Source organism: Nannobrachium achirus, assembly GCF_963921795.1.
Source record: "Nannobrachium achirus genome assembly, chromosome: 7".
In the NCBI taxonomy this organism is placed as follows: domain Eukaryota; kingdom Metazoa; phylum Chordata; class Actinopteri; order Myctophiformes; family Myctophidae; genus Nannobrachium; species Nannobrachium achirus.
The window spans coordinates 66872884-66893644 of NC_137816.1; the positions used below are offsets into that span (position 1 = coordinate 66872884).

At 41.6% G+C, this 20761-nt stretch overlaps 1 protein-coding gene across 2 annotated transcripts; it reads left to right on the plus strand.

The window, feature by feature from the left end:
• The first annotated feature begins 984 nt into the window (after window positions 1–984).
• Window positions 985–20141, plus strand: LOC308288209 (small ribosomal subunit protein eS17-like). Of its 2 annotated transcripts, none has more exons than XM_080729581.1 (5): window positions 985–1018; window positions 2876–3027; window positions 3339–3444; window positions 4309–4374; window positions 20029–20141. In XM_080729581.1, exons 1-5 carry the CDS (start codon window positions 1016–1018, stop codon window positions 20104–20106), a joined length of 405 nt encoding a protein of 134 aa, XP_080585707.1. In that variant the 5' UTR covers window positions 985–1015; the 3' UTR covers window positions 20107–20141. The 2 variants fall into 2 exon arrangements, with proteins under 2 accessions (XP_080585707.1, XP_080585706.1); XM_080729580.1 differs by lacking the exon at window positions 20029–20141 and adding an exon at window positions 5906–6019.
• The last annotated feature ends 620 nt before the right edge of the window (window positions 20142–20761 follow it).

A 20761-nucleotide genomic window follows, 5' to 3' on the forward strand; every position in this document is an offset into this window, starting at 1 on the left:
AATTGTCACTTTAGAAATGTGCAAATATCCTCTATAGCTACACTTAAACTTTATGTTGGTTTGTTTACTGTTGAGTGAGGGGGAAAAAATGTTTGCACACAAAGTTAATCATCTGGAGACCCCTCAAAATAATTTGGGGACCCCCCTGGGCCCTGGGGGTCCTGACCCACAGGTTGAGAACCACTGAACTAATTAGGGTCCTGCTTAACCTTCCCTATCAGACTCACCTCACCGCTACTCACCAGTTAAGAGTAGGGTGGCTCAGAGTAGATGACAGAGTACAGCAACTTGCAATGGGCCTGGTGTACAAGATACACTACACCACCAAGATACCCATGTGCCTGGCAAAATACTTTATAAACGTTAAGGATGTCCATAATTACAACACCAGAGGCAGCGCCACAGATCACGATCAACCCAGTCAAAACCAACAAAGGGTCAAACTTGTTCTTCAGCTATAGGCCTACCACCAAAATGTGGAAAGCCTTACCGAAGGCCATAAGCATCCTTTAAAATTTCCCTGAAAAAACACTAGGCAGCTGCCGTTCACAACTGGTAAAAAAACAAACCTAGCCCAACCCTACCCTCCCCTGCCCCTTCTTTGTATATACTTAGGCCTACTGTTTGTTTAGAATTACTGTTTTCTTTTTTTTGTTCTTTAATTTTCTTTTCTTTACATATCTACTGCATAGTACTGTATTCTATTTGTCTGTCATTCAATGTTATATGAGATAGCCTACTTAAAATGTTTCCTGTGGAAATAAGCTTAGTCTTTTCATGGATCTCCTTTTAGTAGACCTTGTACCAGTGAACTGTTCCGTCATGAAACTGTACCTTTTCCTATGCAAACTTCTAATAAAGTCTTCAATCAATCAATCAATGCTGTAGGGCAGTTGCCGACCTCCACCGCTAGTGGGCGATGTTACATTCGGCGACGCCTCGTCGCCTGTCGGTTCGTTCGCTATAAACTTCCGTGAACAACTTCCTGTGCTCTCTTCCACCAGTCCAAGCCAACATGGTGGGTACCCCAGAAATATTATCACCTCTCAATCCGTCTCAATCTTCATGTTCTGGCCGCTCATCCAACGTCTACAAGCATCGGCGTGCACACAGAACGCGTTGCTTATCCGAATGCTTTGTTAAACACGCGTTTTATGCGAGCCGAATGTACATATTTATTCACATTTAACTTGAACCGGTGAACACTGGTAACACCGAGGCGTCGCGACACATTCAAGCGTCGAAAAGCCATGAACCCGTACTACTGACGATTTACTGTCTGTGTGTGTTTAACAAGATGACCACCAACCTGTGTGGGCTTTATGGAATATGTTATTGATCTGTCTGATGAATTATGTACCTTGTAAACTGTCTGCAAGACGTTCACTAACGTTACTTAGCCTCTTGGTTAGCATGTAGCCTTGATACAACAACATGACTGTGATAGAGCAATGACCGTCTTGATCCGAGGCTGCTTGTCCTTGATGCTGTGGTGTAAAACTCATTTTAAAAGTACAAATATCAATAGGCCTACTGCAATGTAGAAATTCTGGAATTCAGAAGGTATTTGACTAAAAGAAAATTGACCGGGTCCATTTGGTTCCGTTTGTACTCTCTTTGAGTTACAGACCATTAAGGATCCATTTGGTTCCTAATTATCATTTACCGGTAGCTGGGGACCCCCTGGAACGCCCTCAAGGACTCCTGGAGGTCCCTGGACCACACTTGGAGAACCAATTGAGTTATTGCACTTGTGCACTGCAGTTTGGTACTAGGGTTCCCCCAGCAGTGGTCCTCAAAGTGGGGTCCTGGTACCCTCAAGATTCCTCGAGGGGATTCCAAATGGACCCTCACATAACTGTAAATCTTGAGTAGGGGGCTTAAACATTTTTCAGCCCAAGGACCCCTTAGCTGGGTGAGATGAAGCAGGGACCCCACACTACATGTTGTATAGAATTGTGTTGCTGATTAAACTATTTCATAGATTTCATAGTAGCTTCATAGATTTGTTGACAGCACTATCATGGTGGATTCATGTTAATGTATTTTTTCAGACATTTGGTCTACTCTTATTCCCTCTATGTCAAACCTCTTTGCCTGCGAGGCGTTGTGAGCTTGTACATTTGCTATCTTCGGCCAATGTTACCCTCAGAATAGGGATACTAGGGTTCCAAGTGGTTAAAGTAAGAACATATACTGTATCGTATCACTCACGTAGGTTTGGAGGCCCCCCTGTACGTCTGAGGAGGACTCTTGCTTTAGAGTTATGCGGGTCATTTTAAATTAAATTATTTGAGAACCACTTTGGGGTTGTATGTATGTATTATGCATGCTCTGCTTGTTAATGTTCATAGGAAATAAGGCCTGGAAAGACCCCCTTAGATTAGATCTAAAGACCCCCTTAGATTAGATCTGAGCAAATGTGTCATTTTTCAAGTGCATTAATCTGGTATGATATCGGTAGGGCTGTCACGATTATGACATTTTACGTGACGATTAATTAATTGTCACTCAAATAATTGCGATTAACGATTTAATTGTATTTTTGTCGTTGACAATTATATTTCTGTTTGGCTTTTAGGCTTTTAAGTTGGACATTGTAGATATGACACATAACCTAAATATACAAAGAAATTTGATATTTGACAACTTAACACTTAAAAAAGAACATCGATAGTGGAAATAGCCGATCTACAAGCTCACAATGCGTCTGTGAGCTTGTAGATCTGCTATTTCCACTAAAATATATATGAACATTTTTCAACATGGAAACGATTATGCCGATAATGAAAAATAATCACGATTAGACGATTATGTAATAATAATTGTGACAGCCCTAGATATCGGCTAATGTTGCATTTGCCGTTGCCCTCAGGGTCGTGTCAGGACCAAGACCATTAAGAAGGCTGCCAGGGTCATCATAGAGAAGTACTACACCCGCCTGGGAAATGACTTCCACACCAACAAGAGGGTGTGTGAGGAGATCGCCATCATCCCCAGCAAACCTCTGCGCAACAAGATTGCCGGGTAAATATGTGCTTTTTTTTTGTTTCGGGTAAATATGTGCTTTGTCTGTTTTTTCGAATACAGCATGGCTGTAGGATCTTTTTGATTTGCTGTCACTGATTAAACCAGAGGTTTGTGTCAACACTTAGTGTAGGTCTACTATTATATTGTCTATTGTTGCAGTACATAGAGAGAATCGTCAGATGTTCCACGGTACAATAGTGTTGAAAAGACGGGTTACTTAAGAAAGGAACTAACCCAGAAGGATGGAGAGGTGAATGCTGGGGGAAATGTCCATGTCCGTGTAATAAGTAGTAGTTTGTGTCTCTCAGTTACGTCACCCATCTGATGAAGCGCATCCAGAGGGGCCCGGTGCGAGGCATCTCCATCAAGCTCCAAGAGGATGAGCGAGAGAGGAGGGATAACTATGTCCCAGAGGTCTGTATCAGTTACATTTTATTAAAGTGTCAAATCATAACTAGTTGTCTCAACTCAAGACACTTGCATACATACACATTGTCCCACCCTGAGCAAGAAATGTTGCGATGGTGGCAATTAAAAACGTAACTGGAAGGAATGTCAGGCAGACTGAGGCTAGTCTAGGGTGGGCGGCCATCTGCCTCCATCGTATCGGTGGGGGAAGGAGAGTGGAGAGACAGAGAGGGAGATAGAGAGGGAGATACGTTTAGTATCAATATGTTAGATAGTTTTATACTGTGGTATAGTATAACAATGGTAAGATAATATACAGTACTACAGTATATATATAATATAGTTGCAATCCCACAGTCGTGCTCCATAAAGAGGCCCTGTCTGTAGTCACACTAGTCTTGATCTGCAGCTGTGGCCAGGGGGTCCATAATAACAGTCCATGGAACTGTGAAGTGCCCGGAAGTTGAATTAGTGGCACGCCTTACCGGAGCTGGAGTCCGTACACGTACAGTGTTGATTACAAATGCACTGATGGGACTTGAACTGAACCGACACAACCTGTCTGTAGAAATATACTCTGTCAGCCCACCCTGCTCATCTCCACTTACCACAGTGATCATGTTGGAAGAGGTGCTACATTTTCTTAGGCCTGGATGGTAAACGGCTGCAAAATAAAGTTGGTAACCACATTATTTTCATGTTTCGATTTTGTTGTAGCACCAGCAGCTTAATCTAAGATGTGGTAAGACTTAACAGGGAGAAAGACTTTTATAGCTTCATCTTTTGATCTGCTGAATTAAGAAGCATGTTTGTACGTAGCAGATTGGGAGGGCTATGAAACAAGCTAAACTACTTATCTTGTTTTGCCAGGTGTCTGCTCTAGACCAGGAGCTCATTGAGGTCGATCCGGACACCAAGGAGATGTTGAAGTTGCTGGTAAGTGTGGAACTATTTTTGATTGGCTTTATCACTGGTAACATTTGTGATCTAATGATCCGCACCATGCATAGAAACTATTAATTTTTACAGACCAGAGAAGAGTTCCAAACCTGGTTAGCCAAGCTAACAAGCAAAGCTTGTTTGCGTCTGAATGATTTGTTTGGTAGTTTAGAGGTTAAAAGTAATACAGTATGTCCAGTCTGCTGGAATTTAAAGGACATGTTATTAAATTGTTGATTCCCATCATTGAGAGCACAACCTTGCCAAAAGTGAGGGAAAATAAATATTGCATACACAACACACAGGTCCATCAAAAAAGGAATAAAGTGAAATATTTCAAACCTTACATACTGCTCATGAAAAGCAAAGTTCCATACCACTCAAAGAAGGATTTATCGTATATAAATACGGACCATCTGAAAAGTATGTTAATTTATGTCCATGGTCAATGCAGCCATCTACTATAAGAATTTAGAGCACTTCCGTTTGTTCACAAGCTTCATGGAGTTGCTGATTTCCTTTTCCAGCAGCAGTGCAGTGCCCACAGTGCCAACACGACTAGTAACTTGTGTACTGACCATGGTATTACTATGCTTGACTGACCAGTCAAATGACCTGAACCCCATGGTATTACTATGCTTGACTGACCAGTCAAATGACCTGAACCCCATGGTATTACTGTGCTTGACTGACCAGTCAAATGACCTGAACCCCATGGTATTACTATGCTTGACTGACCAGTCAAATGACCTGAACCCCATGGTATTACTATGCTTGACTGACCAGTCGAATGACCTGAACCCCATAGAGAACCTATGTTGTATTGTCAAGAGGAAGATGAGAGAAACCAGACCCAACAATACAGATGAGCTCATGGTTGCTATCAAAGCAAACCTGGGCTTTGTTAGTCTTAACATAATTTCAGATGGTCGACACATTTCTGTATTATAAATCCTTTTTGTGATTTTATGTAATATTCGAATATTTTAAATATGTATTTTTCATTTCCATGAGCTGTGTGCCGTAAATTCCGTAATCATCAAGATTAAAACAAAGGGTTTGAACTATTTCACTTAATGAATCTAGAATATATGAAAGTTTCGTTTCTTTCGAATTATATTACGTAAGCATTTACTTTTCCACTGTGTGTGTGTGTGTGTGTGCAGTTGAAAAGGCATTTCTTGGATATTATTTAAAACTCTGCAAGTATTGTCTTAAAGACGTGTTGAAATAGTTTTCACACTTTTAGAGTAACAGTATACCCATGGACATATCTCTTTTTTCCCTTCTCTCTGGCCGTCAGTATTTAATTGCGGTAATTTCTGTCCATTTTAATATTTAATCAGTCGAACAATTATTTAATTTGTGTGATCAAAAGTTGTGCTGTCACTCCCCTTTCAGGCACATGACGGCATGTGCAAATGAGACCATTAAATATCAGTTTGTCCAAATGCTAGTCAATTGTCCACAGCTTATGATGTACTGTATTATGCAAGTTAACTCTAGAATACTTTTTTTTTAATCCTAGGACTTTGGTGGCCTTTCCAACCTTCAAGTCACCCAGCCAACTATTGGAATGAACTTCAAAACACCCAGAGGAGTCTAGAAACACATGTGAACAATAAAGAAGTGTTTAAGTGATTTTTGTTGTGTTCTCTTTTTTTTTTTACCCATTCAGGCCTAGAATTATTGAATGCTTTAACCAGTGAAAAATAGCAGATATACAAGCTCGCAGCGCGCGCTGCAAGCTTGTAGATCTGCTATTTTTTTTTTAAGTCATGAAAATGTGTGCAAATCTTGTATGTGTATTTTTCAAAGCGAACATTTGTAACTCAAATTTTGCTTCTGGGGGGGTCCCTGGAACTGAATATTTTGAGATGGGGGTCCGTGGCCAAATACATGTCATTTTGGGGGTCCTTCACATGAAAAGGTTCGAGAACCACTAACATATAGTAGGGCAGGAGAGAGGGGTCTACCAGCACCCCAATGACATGTTTTCGAAACCTGTTTTTTTTGGACCGTTATGATGTCTAGTTATGATTTCTGCTTGTTGCCGTCGCCAACTAATACCCCATGGGGTTCATTTTTAACCTTTTCTCACAACTATTCCCAATCTGAACCATACAATGGTCATAACAGAAAATGCCATAACGCTTGATGTAAACAACCTACAGGGACAAATGAACACACTTTTCTATATGATTTTGACCCAGGGAATTCATTAAAGTGGTTATTTTTTACATTTAAGCACATCTTGACCCTATTTCAGGACAGAAACGGCGAAGAATAACCCAAAAATGTTCAAAACACGTCTATACTTCTCTTTGCACAGATGAATTAAGGTGTATTCTTTTGATACCACAGGTTTTTTAGGACCCTTATGATGTCTAGTTATGATTTCTGCTTGTTGCCGTGGTCAACTAATGTCCCATGGGGTTAATTTTTAACCTTTTCTCACATATCCCCAATTAGTGTGGGGATTTAGGGGAGCAAATGCTAAATTCGTGCAATTTTGACTTAAAGCGCGAAATTTTGCACAGATGTAGCCCAGGGCTTGATCTAATGATTTAGCTAGGGCGCCCGAGTCTGCGACCTTCGGGGTCTCCACAGCGGTCAAATCAAGTTGGGCTTCCATTGACTTTCTATACAGGAGGAAAATACCCAGAAAAAGATTTTTTTTCTGGGTATTTAAGGAGGATCTGAGGGGACTAACTAGGGGTTTGTCATGATGCTGAATCCATTGCAGGCATTTGTTTTGCACAAAAAACATTCAGTGGGCTAGAACTGGCCTTAGAAAACAATACACGTATGGGTGAGTATTCATGTTAGTCGGAGGCCTTAGGGTTTTTTTTTCTCGTGCTAATCAGTCTAAAAGTTCAAGATTTTGCACAGATGTAGCTCAGGGCATGCTCTAATGATTTAACTAGGGCGCCCGAGTCTGCGACATTCGGGGTTGCCACAGCGGCCAAATCAAGTTGGGCTCCCATCGACTTTAGTGATAAAGTGATGAGTCATCACTTTTCAGAGTTGTGTGGGTGCTGTGGCGACCCCGAAGGTCGCAGACTCGGGCGCCCTAGCTAAATCATTAGAACATGCCCTGAGCTACATCTGTGCAAAATTTTGAACTTTTAGACTGATTAGCACAAGAAAAAAAAACCCTAAGGCCTCCGACTAACATGAATACTCACCCATACGTGTATTGTTTTCTGAGGCCATTTCTAGCCCACAGAATGTTTTTTGTGCAAAACAAATGCCTGCAATGGATTCAGCATCATGACAAACCCCTAGTTAGACCCCTCAGATCCTCCTTAAATACCCAGAAAAAAAATCTTTTTCTGGGTATTTTCCTCCTGTATAGAAAGTCAATGGAAGCCCAACTTGATTTGACCGCTGTGGCGACCCCGAAGGTCGCAGACTCGGGCGCCCTAGCTAAATCATTAGAGCAAGCCCTGGGCTACATCTGTGCAAAATTTCGCGCTTTAAGTCAAAATTGCACGAAATTAGCATTTGCTCCCCTAAATCCCCACACTAATTGGGGATATGTGAGAAAAGGTTAAAAATGAACCCCATGGGACATTAGTTGACCACGGCAACAAGCAGAAATCATAACTAGACATCATAAGGGTCCTAAAAATCCTGTGGTATCAAAAGAATACACCTTAATTTATCTGTACAAAGAGAAGTATAGACGTGTTTTGAACATTTTTGGGTTATTTTTCACCGTTTCTGTCCTGAAATAGGGTCAAGATGTGCATACATGTTAAAAATAACCACTTTAATGAATTCCCTGGGTCAAAATCATATAGAAAAGTGTGTTCATTTGTCCCTGTAGGTTGTTTACATCAAGCGTTATGGCATTTTCTGTTATGACCATTGTATGGTTCAGATCGGGAATAGTTGTGAGAAAAGGCTAAAAATGAACCCCATGGGGTTTTAGTTGGCGACGGCAACAAGCAGAAATCATAACTAGACATCATAACGGTCCAAAAAAAACAGGTTTCGAAAACATGTCATTGGGGTGCTGGTAGACCCCTCTCTCCTGCCCTACTAATAGCAGTCTCTCAAGAACAGACTAACTGAGCTCCAGTTGAGTGAAAAGGACATTTTCTTTGACGATGGCTGGCCAGATTGCTGACATAGAAACATAGGTTTTTAAAAAAATCTTAGAAGGATTCAAAAGACACTTATAGAATCGGGTCAAGATTCAAATTTTCACAAATTTTTCAAAAATAGCAGATCTACAAGCTCGCAGCGCGGCACTCGGTGCCGCGCTGTGAGCTTGTATATCTGCTATTTTTCAATAGTTAAAGCATAAAATATTGCGTCATAATGTGTTCAGGCTTAATGTGCAGTCAGTAGTTTGTCCATAAAGAATGACCTTGCACTAAATGTGCAGTGCACCAGTCATGTACAGTGACAATCTTTACATTGGTACCCCAAGCATTTTGGCCCCTTATATTGTGTTGGATTCTTTTTCATAAGCCTACTTTAAATGACCCATATGACCTACCAAACATGCCATTCTTAACAAGTGAAAGGAATCTTAAAGGGCCATTTCACCCCTGGGACAACCCAATCTTATTTTATTGTTGTTTGGGAGACAATCCACACAATCCTGAGTTACTTTTTGTGTTCAATCTGTGTTTTGAGATATTTTAACATTTCAGCATGAACTAGTGATGTGTTTTAACGCATAAAAACGCATCACTAGTACATGCTGAAATACTAAAATTCTGATTATTAGCACCATTTAATGTAGCTGTAGAAGCTCCATTTGTACAACTTCAATTTCCAGTGGTTAAAGGGCAGAGTGTGGAGTTTGCCATTTAAGTGCAAAAGTTGTTTTTTTTGCAGCTGTGCTTACTGCCAGACAAACGTCTGAATAATCAGGGACAACATTTCTAATATGGAGCATAACATCTATGTTGTGCTCAAAGTTTATATTTTAAGATCAGGACAACTTTGTTTTTTACAACAAGGGTTCATATTTTAGATTGTAATTGGAGAAAAGAAAAAGTGAGTGTTAGAATGTTTTCATTTGCTTCGTTCTATTGTTTTATTGCGTTTACCGTGCTAAAATGTGGGGCATGCGTACAAGTGGCTAAATATGTATTTTTAGACATAAGCCAGCAGTTTCTTTACTGCTATTTACAGTAACACTTCTAGCCCCCATAAGTCACATCCAACCATGAAAGGTTGCGTTGTATCTTGGGAATGGTCGTATTCTGTGTAAAATGACATTTAGCCACTTGCCCCCAACCACTGAAATAAGAATCTCTATAACAATAGAAAGAAGTAAATGAAACAATTTAAACACATCTTTTATATTCTTTTATTACATTCTAAAATATGAACCCTTGTTGTAAAAAAACAAAGTTGTCCTTTGAGGGTCACTTCAGTGGTCATTCATTGGTTAATGCAGTGAGCCCCCCTGGCCTGACTACAGACATGCCATGTGAGAGAGTGGTCTTTAGCCCAGTGTTTCTCAATCTCTCTTGGCTTGAGTGTCCCCTTTCCCAGATGTTGTAATCCAAGTACCCCCTTTACCCAACAACATTTAGCTTATAACTGCAACTAAAACCACAACTAGTGGTATATGATGCCACGATGACCCCCTTTTCAAGAATATAACATCACAAATAAGAAAGGGAGTGAGAGTTTGAAACTTTGAAACATTTCCTCCTGAGCAGATTTATTTTCAACACTGTACCCAGGGGGCAAAGGAAGGTGTGCTGCATTTGCCCCGACATAAAAAGTTGTCCACCAGAAATATTATCTATGACCCAGTAGGATCACAACCTATATGGACAACCCGGTCAATTTGTACAACAAAGTCCAATATGGCCGCCTCAATATTAGCCCCTATTAGTTTTAATGGGGGGTGAATAGGGCAACATTTTAAACTGAGGGATATTTCCACGAAACTTCACAGGTTGATCAATGGTATACATATGAACATTTTTTGTATTGCAAGTTTCCATGAAATCCAATATGGCCGCCACAATATGGCCACCATAATGTAAGGACCCAGAAAATAGGTTTTGCCTCTAACTTCTGAACCAGATGAGCTAGAAACGCAAACTTGGTGTCTATTTCATGGTGTCTGACCATGGGAGACTCAATGGAATAGCTCATTTTATTATTGGGTGTGTCTGGACCTTTATTGTGCACATTTGCAAGATGGTGGACTCCCAAAATAGAGCTTTAACATAATTTCTACCATGATTGTTGACTGCTTTTGCAAATACAAGCAATATGAATCCATTTGCTAAGATTTATGGCACAGAAGGGACTTATACCTGTATTATTCTTGAGTTTGCATGTTGTCAAAATGGCGCACATGAAGGTCAATCACCCGAGAGAGACTTGGAGTAGAACCGCTGCTCCTTCACTTGGAAAGGAGTCAGCTTAGGTGGTTCGGGCATCTAGTACGGATGCCCCCCGAGCGCCTTCCTAGGAAGGTCCTCGATGCACGTCCCACTGGGAGGAGACCCCGTGGCAGACCTAAGACCAGATGGAAGGATTATATCTCCAGACTGGCCTGGGAACGCCTCGGTATACTCCCAGAGGGAGTGGAGGAAGTTGCGCAGGATAAGGAAATCTGGAAGTCTCAGTTGGAACTGTTACCCCTGCGACCCGATTCCGGATAAGCGGTTGAAGATGGATGGATGGATGGATGGCACATGAACAGTTTTTCTGGCAGCCTTTGATACAGCTACATGATATTGCCTTGTCCATTGATATAGGCCAGGCTGGCTCTGTAGATGTACAGGGGACTGCCTTCCCATCACTGAGAGACCATCCATATTCAGTGAAGCAAGGGATGTCTGGCTTCGCGATGTGTGCAGTTTTATCTATTATGGCTGCAAGAGCAGCTCTTTTCAGGTGCAGGCCAAAGGCATTTTCTGTAGGTGGCAGCAGCTTCAACAGGGTTGATCGGTTATTTAGGAACTTGTACACTCAGCTTTGCCAGGTCAAAGTCCTCCGAATGGTCAGCTTTTGATGCATATACAGCTATTGTGAGGTCTCTAGCCTGATTCTTGACATCCTCTGAGAGGGAATAAGAGGAATTTTCACCAAACTCCTGAAGTGCAGGGAGATCTAGACCCATGCTGGTCTTGAACCATGCCTTCTTTCCAGTGAAAAGGGGATAGCTGGTGGTATCTCTGCCACTCAGGCTGTGAATAAAGGGCAGGGCACGACACTGTGCGAGTCCAAGGGCTGAGACCATGTGATGGATAGGAAGATATGCATCCTGCTCTGTTCTCACCCACAGCTCTGGAAGGTCTAGGAGGTGGGTGGCAGCATGATATAGATGCCTATATCATGCTGCCGCCATGGGAAGGCAGTCCCCTGTCCATCTACAGAGCCAGCCTGGCCTATATCAATGGACAAGGCAATATCATGTAGCTGTATCAAAGGCTGCCAGAAAAACTGTTAATGTGCGAAGAAGGGAATTGCATGCTGCTTTGGGTGTCGTTGCCAAGGACTGGAGACAAGATGCAGCAGGATAGGTACACATGACAGTGATAGTGACTAGCAATTATTTGCATTATAATGCAGCCTGTTTTAATCATGTGTTCATTATAATTTCCCTGAAGCTGAAGTTGTTGGAAAGCATGTGCATGTCTATGTGTGAAAGACCCAAAAAGGCAGTTGCATTCATTTCATTGAGATAATCTCTCTCTTTTTTTATTTATTTTTAATAAAAAAATAATCTCTAAGATACATTGTTTTGGTCTCTGATTTTATCTGAAGTCATTGCTACAACTACAGTAGAATCGGATAGGAAATATAATATCTCGTTTACAGCCATTTTGACAACATGCAAACTCAAGAATAATACAGGTATAAGTCCCTTCTGTGCCATAAATCTTAGCAAATGGATTCATATTGCTTGTATTTGCAAAAGCAGTCAACAATCATGGTAGAAATTATGTTAAAGCTCTATTTTGGGAATCCACCATCTTGCAAATATGCACAATAAAGGTCCAGACACACCCAATAATAAAATGAGCTATTCCATTGAGTCTCCCATGGTCAGACACCATGAAATAGACACCAAGTTTGCGTTTCTAGCTCATCTGGTTCAGAAGTTAGAGGCAAAACCTATTTTCTGGGTCCTTACATTATGGCGGCCATATTGTGAAGGCCATATTGGATTTCATGGAAACTTGCAATACAAAAGAATTTCATATGTATACCATTGATCAACCTGTGAAGTTTCGTGGAAATATCCCTCAGTTTAAAATGTTGCCCTATTCACCCCCCATTAAAACTAATATTGAGGCGGCCATATTGGACTTTGTTGTACAAATTGACCGGGTTGTCCATATAGGTTGTGATCCTACTGGGTCATAGATAATATTTCTGGTGGACAACTTTTTATGTCGGGGCAAATGCAGGTTTCCTAAAAAAAGGCTGGTTTGCCCCCTGGGTACTGTGGCCAAACATTTCAGTCCAGTTTTCATATCAATAAGTTGCATTCAAACAACATTCAAACATCTCAGTTGCCTGGTACTATGTCATTTCTCGAGTACTCCCTGCAGCACGCTTACCCACATTTGAGAAACACTGGTTACTCCTGTACCTGGCTTAAAGTCCTGCTCGCAATTTGGTGTTAGGGGAGTTTCTCACCTGAACTGAGTCAGTGGGTCCCTAGACATGAAAAATCACTGAGGTGCTCGTTCGCCATAGTGGCACGAATGGCGCAATGGCCATATCAAATATGGCTGCCATCGGCTATGATGAAAATCCAACTTTTCTGTTTCTGGGTATATATGCACATGTAATACCTCTATTTGGACTAATTTGGGTGTGGGGAATTCATTTCTGACATTGTTTTGACCATTTAGGGTGATTTGGACCTCGAAAAGGTCATGGTCAAGGTCATTTTGCTATTCCGAAGACCGTGGCCATAACTTGCCATTGTTAGGAGTAAAAACAGGTGCAATAGGTCTAAATCAACTAATTCTGACATGTATAATTGATTTCTGACATTGTTTTGACCATTAAGGATCATCTTGTCTTTGAAATATCAATGTCAATGCCATTTTTCAAAAACGATTTGGTTCATTACTTGCACTTTTATAGTATTTTTTCATAAGTTTGTTTTGTTTATTACAAAATACATACTAGTGAGAAATACATACAAGTAAACATCCCCATTTAACTTTAAAGGGGGGGGGGGTTAAATGGGTGTTTAAATGAGCAAATAAGACCATTTACGAATAAAAGTGACAAATAAAATCACACAACAAAAATCACACAACAAAAGCACACACAAAATTAAATAACAATTTCTCTCAAAGTGCACCAGTATTGTGATTGTGTGCTTCCAAGTTAGTATGTTTTTACAGGATGGATTTGCCATTGTTCCATGGCAAAATGTGATGCACCGAACTCCATCAGCAAGTCAGCTGTCGAGTATCTAAGTGTTCCTTGCATCCATCCATGTTCCATTGGTTCTAGTCTTTCCTCAGGTTCCTTGGCTATCGCAAGCAGGTGGCAAGACATGCACTAGAAAGGTGCCGTGTTAGTCTCAGCAGTTGTACTTCTCTGCTACCAATGCTGTGTCTTGTTCTGTCAAGGTCTTTGCCTCTCAAAAATGTGTTAGATATTCTAGCCAAGCCATAACTGCATGTTTAGTCCCCACCTGGCCCATGCACATGCAGTCATCTCCAGTCTCCAAGGCATATGTGCTTTGATAACTGTCGTGGCTAGTGGTGCTCCAAGATGAGAGACTGCTTGACGCTGTGGAAGCATGTGCCGCTGCGCCCCTAGAGCCATACTGCTACCAGATCTACTTCATCCCCAGTACTTGGAAGTATGCGGTGTAGTATAGCATTAACACAATGGAAGCCAAGGTTTCTAACATTTCTAGCTGTTGCTGCTGCCGTCGTTCACTTACGCTTTATTTTGAAGCTTCATGCATGTGCACGTGAGTGTCCACTGACGATTGAGGAAGATAATCCATTTGTTTACTCGCGAAACTAAAATTCAAACTGGGGCTGACCATCGCGGTAAAGTGTCGCCTGCTTCCCTGGCGTTCTTTGCACCTTATTCATAAGCTGTTTTTATGTTTCAGCATAGAATAGAAGTCAATGCAGCCTTGTTTCTGTGCGAGTCATGTTATGACGTATGACTCTCTGGTGTCCACTAATAATCCTGGCGTCCCATTATTCCGTCCATTAGGTTAGGGTTATGGATAGATTTAGTAATAATGGCCAGTTGACTCCACATGTACCACCAGCTTGGTGTCATCCTCCTCAATCTAGTATTCTAGTTCAATCTTTGGGATATCTTCACCACCAGCCCCTTATCATCAGAGCTAACAGAGTCGACAGACGCACCCATCCCTCAGCAACTTTACAAATTCTGGGTGTCTGAGGAGAACACCAGCTGTGTGTTCCGAATATGGTGTCCAATCAAGCCTGTGGCAATGCTACCCACATTGTTGAGCGACAGTGGCTCAGTAGGTAGGTAGAACAGCTGCCTTGGAATCTGAAGGTTCCAGGGTCAATTCCCGGCTCCTCCTGGTTATGTATGGAAGGTTCCTTGAGCAAGACACTGAACCCCTAACTGCTCCTGATGAGCACCTTGCATGGCTTCATGGTGTGAATGTATGTGTGAATGTGTGTGTTAATGGGTGAATGTGAAATACATAGTAAAGCGCTTTGGAGAAAAGTGATACTGTAAATGCAGTCCATTTACCATTGTCAGCTCTGTTGTCTCTGGTGATGATGACATAGGCGGCTGGTGGAGAAGAGATCCCAGACATTTTGAAAAGGATTGAGAAGGCTGACACATGGTGCATGACTGCATTTACTGACTCCATTATAACTAAGCCTATCCCTAACCTTCACTAACCTAATGGTCGGAATAATGGGAACTATGAGCGGACCCCAGAGAGTTGTTGTCTCCTTCGCATAACTGCTATACTACACCCCATATTTCCAAGCTGGGGATGAAGGAGATTTGGCAGCAGTATGGCACTGGTGAGAATCAGCACATGCTTCCACTGCATCAAGCAGTCTCTCATCTTTGAGTACCAATAGCTAAGACAGTGATCAAGGCACATACTGTAGGCCTATGCCTTGGAGACAGGAGATTACTGCATGGGCCAGGTGAGGATTAAACATGCAGTTATGGCTTCTGACCGAGTACAATATCTAACAAATTTGTAGAGGCAAAGACCTTGACAGAACAAGACACAGCATTGGTAGCAGAGAAGTACAACTGCTGAGACCAACAAGGCACCTTTCTAGTGCATTTCTTGCCACCTGCTTGCAACAGCCAAGGAACCTGAGGAAAGACTAGAACCAATGGAACATGGAACAGGGCATGTCCTGTTGTCCGTGCATTAAAAATGAGGACAAGTGGCTCTTGGTATCACTTTTTCTGTGGCGCTCCTAGCAGCTTTGTGCTGTATGCAGACTATGGACTGCCCAGACTATGGAGTGGAGGGAGCAAGGGGGGTCATTAGCAGTCCTTTTGTTATTAATTCTATTTCAATGTATAACATTTTTATCCGGACGGAAGTGACTTTTGTGTCCGGACAAGTTAATGGGAAATATACTTGTCCAAAGGACAAGTGCCTCAAAAAGGCAATGTCAAGCTCTGATGGATGGGAGGAGCACTTTGACTTAAGTACACTCCTGCCATGTCTGAAGCGTGACACTCGACGATATGACTGCCTTGCTGATGGAGTTCTGTGCATCATATTTTGCCATGGAACAATGACAAATCCATCCTGTAAAAACACATCATACCAACTTGTATGCACACAATCACAATATGGTGCACTTTGAGGGAAATGATCATTTCTTTTTGTGTGTGATTTTGTTGTGTGATTTTATTTGTCACTTTTATTCTTAAATGGTCTTATTTTCTCATTTAAACACCCATGTAAAACCCCACTTTAAAGTTAAAGGGGATGTTTACTTGTTGTATTTCTCACTAGTATGTATTTTGTAATAAACAAAACAAACTTATGAAAAAATACTATAAAAGTGCAAGTAATGAACAAAATCGTTTTTGAAAAATGGCATTGACATTGATATTTCAAAGGCAAGATGATCCTTAATGGTCAAAACAATGTCAGAAATGAATTATACATGTCAGAATTAGTTGATTTAGACCTATTGCACTACTCCTAACAATGGCCAAGTTATGGCCACGGTCTTCGGAATAGCAAAATGACCTTGACCATGACCTTTTCGAGGTCCAGATCACCCAAAATGGTCAAAACAATGTCAGAAATGAATTCCCCACACCCCAATTAGTCCAAATAGAGGTATTACATGTGCATATATACCCATTGATTGATTGATTTGATTTTTGATTGAAGGCTTTATTAGAAGTTTGCATAGGAAAATGTACAGATTCATTACGGTACAGTTCACTGGTACAAGGTCTACTAAAAGGAGATCCATGAAAAGACTAAGCTTATTTCAACAGGAAACCATTAAAGTATCTCATATAACATTGAATGACAGACAAATAGAACACAGTACTATGCAGTAGATATGTAAAGAAAAAAAGAAAACAGTAGGTCTATACAATCAGTAAGTACAGTATATACAATATATACAAGGAAGGGGCAGGTAACAGTAAGTCTAAACAATCAGTATGTACAGTATATACAAGGAAGGGGCAGGGAGGGTAGGGTTGGGCTAGGTTTTTACCAGTTGTGAACGGCTGCTGCCTGTAAGTGGTTTTTTAGGGCAATTTTAAAGGATGCTAGTGATCCACACTCCTTTATGGCCTTCGGTAAGGCATTCCACATTTTTGTGGTGTAGCAGAAGAACGAGTTCGACCCTTTCTTTGAGTTGACTCTGGGTTGAACGTGATCTGTGGCACTGCCTCTGGTGTTGTAATTATGGACATCCTTAACGTTTATAAAGTATTTTGACAGGTACTTGGGTATCATAGTGGTGTAGTGTATCTTGTACACCAGGCCCATTGCAAGTTGCTGTACTCTGTCATCTACTCTGAGCCACCCCACTCTTAACTGGTGAGTAGCGGTGAGGTGAGTCTGATTGGGAAGGTTAAGCAGGACCCTAATTAGTTTATTTTGGGCTGTTTGGAGTTTAGTTTTTAGGGCTTGTGGGGCGTCACGATACCATACGTGGACTCCATAGTCAAAGAGGGGCTGGATTATTGCACCAGCCCCAGAAACAGAAAAGTTGGATTTTCATCATAGCCGATGGCAGCCATATTTGATATGGCCATTGCGCCATTCGTGCCACTATGGCGAACGAGCACCTCGTGATTTTTCATGTCTAGGGACCCACTGACTCAGTTCAGGTGAGAAACTCCCCTAACACCAAATTGCGAGCAGGACTTTAAGCCAGGTACAGGATTAGGTCTAGCTAACACCAACTCTGGTCTCCTGAATTGCTGCCCTACCTACAGTATGGAGACCACGCTCTCTGTACGTAGGTGCACCACAGCCGCATGTGGCCCCCCGGGCCGCTAGTTGCCCATGTATGCCTCATGGCGACATCTCCACACGACCAAAGTTGTCCCCCTAGTGGCGAAAGAAATACCTTCTGGGGACTCAGATTATCCTCAAATAGAAAAGTGTTTCAGGCTTTCTTTTTTATGAATGCTGTTAGGTATTTTGTTGTGGTTTATAGGCTATCATCTTTTTATCATTTCATATTGATGACCATCTGACCCCAAGGCCCAGCTTGTGATTGCGAATGCCAGAAGAGTCATCCCTTTTCAAAGTCATACCTTTTTTAAATTGGAGATGTCATCCCAGGGCACGGAATAGTCAACCTAGGGTTGGGAGAAGTCATCCCAGGACCAGAGAAAACCCACCCAGGAGAAAATTGGAAATCTCATCCCCCATTATATGAAATCCCGACCCGAATATTTTCGAGACACAGAGGGGAGACAGAGAGGGGGAGAGAGACGCGTGATTATGGATCCCACTGGGAAAGATGGATAACCACGCCCCCGGGCTCATTTTGAGCTTGTGATTGGCTGAACCGGACGTAGGGAGCGCTCCGTTGTAGTCACTTGGACCGCGCGAGGTGCACCAAACCCCAATTATCATGGCGTTTATCGTGCGCTTGCCCAGGGCCTGGGCATAAATAACGATTGCATTCACCACGGCTTCGTAACTCGCGCGGCGCTCCGCCGGCCGCGCGGCCCTGTCCGCTGGCCTTCGCGCCGCTTGCAATGTCGTGGACAATAACTGTGTAAATGAGTCACAGCAATGAAAGATGGGGAGAGAGAGAGGTTATAATATTTTCTCTTTCAAACAGAGAACGCCTAAACTTCTCTCTCCCTCTCAGTCTCCCCTCTGTGTCTCACACAGCTGCTGCGTGCTGGGAGAAAATATTCGGGTCGGGATTTCATATAATGGGGGATGAGATTTCCAATTTTCTTGATTTTCATGAGGTCGGGGATTCCCTATACTGGGGTTGACACTTCCAATTTTTTAGGTCGTGATTTCCTAGAATGGGGGTCGACACTTCCCGAGTGACTTTTCCGCGACTAAGGTCGACTTGAAAAGAGGTCGTTTTATCTGGCTACCGTGATTGCTAATGCCATGCAGATTACAAGCTTGGCTCTGTGGAAGTCTGTGCAAAACACCACAAGGCCAAGGCCTGGAGAGCTCTCTGCCTTATCAACTGTGGCCCCAGAACAACAGTCTAAACTGGCTTTGTGGAAATACACTAGGACGACCCCCACGTGTGCTTAAAAAAGGGAAAACTTTGTAACTTTGCTAAAGAGAAAAACGTACTGAGTGAGAAAGCTATTAATTTGTCACTATACTGTGCTCAAAATAAAAACTCTTACTGATTATCAGTTAAATTGTTGGTTTGGTATGGCTTTGGGCATATTATGCTGTGTGTATTATTGCAATGGGTCGGTAGGTAGTAGGCCTACAGTATTGTTTTGCTCGAGATTATTGAGAGGGGCGTTTCCGTGAGGCGGGTTTTAACTCAATCCCGGTGGGTTTAGGAAACACGCGCGGCCATCCAGTTCTTGCAAGGAATTTACATCATTTCCATAACAGTCTGTCTTTCAATGTTATATGACAGTGGTCTTCAACGTTTTCAGGCCAAGGACCCCTTAGCTGAGAGAGAAATGAAGCAGGGACCCCCACAACCTTTTCGTAGATTCCATATAGTTTCATTGTTTGATTGCAATCATCTGTGTATTTTTGTCAATTTAATAGTGTTTTCAGATATTTAACCACTTGATTTCACTTAATGAATCTAGAATATATGTCTTTTTTTTATTATATTACGTAAGCATTTACTTTTCCTGTGTGTGTGCGCAGTTGAAAAGGTATTTCTTGGCTATTACTTAAAACTCTGCAAGTATTGTCTTATAGACGCGTTGAAATGGTTTTCACACTTTTAGAGTAAACCCATGGACATATCTCTTTTTTTTTCTTCTCTCTGGCCGTCAGTATTTTATTGCAGTAATTTCTGTCCATTTTAATATTTAATCGGTCGAACAATTATTTAATTTGTGTGATCAAAAGTTGTGCTGTCACTCCCCTTTAAGGCACATGACGGTGCAAATGAGACCATTAGATATCAGTTTGTCCAAATGCTAGTCAATTGTCCACAGCTTATGATGTACTGTATTATGCAAGTTAACTCTAGAATACTTTTTTTATCCTAGGACTTTGGTGGCCTTTCCAACCTTCAAGTCACCCAGCCAACTATCGGAATGAACTTCAAAACACCCAGAGGAGTCTAGAAACACATGTGAACAATAAAGAAGTGTTTAAGTGATTTTTGTTGTGTTCTCTCTTTTTTTTTTAACCCATTTAGGCCTAAAATTATTGAATGCTTTAACCAGTGAAAAATAGCAGATATACAAGCTCACAGCGCGGCACCGAGTGCCACGCTGCGAGCTTGTAGATCTGCTATTTTTTTTAAAGTCATGAAAATGTGTGCAAATCTTGTATATGTGTATTTTCAAAGCGAACATTTGTAACTCAAATTTTGCTTCTGGGGGGGTCCCTGGAACTGAATATTTTGAGATGGGGGTCCGTGGCCAAATACATGTCATTTTGGGGGTCCTTCACATGAAAAGGTTTGAGAACCACTAACATAGCAGTCTCTCAAGAACAGACAGCTCCAGTTGAGTGAAAAGGAAATTTTCTTTGACGATGGCTGGCCAGATTGCCGACATAGAAATATAGGTTTTTCAAAAAATCTTAGGATTCAAAAGACACTTATAGAATCGGGTCAAGATTCAAATTTTCACAATTTTTCAAAAATAGCAGATCTACAAGCTCGCAGCGCGGCACTCGGTTATATTATATTGTGTTGGATTCTTTTTCATAAGCCTACTTTAAATGACCCATATGCCCTACCAAACACGCCATTAACAAGTGAAAGAAAGGAAA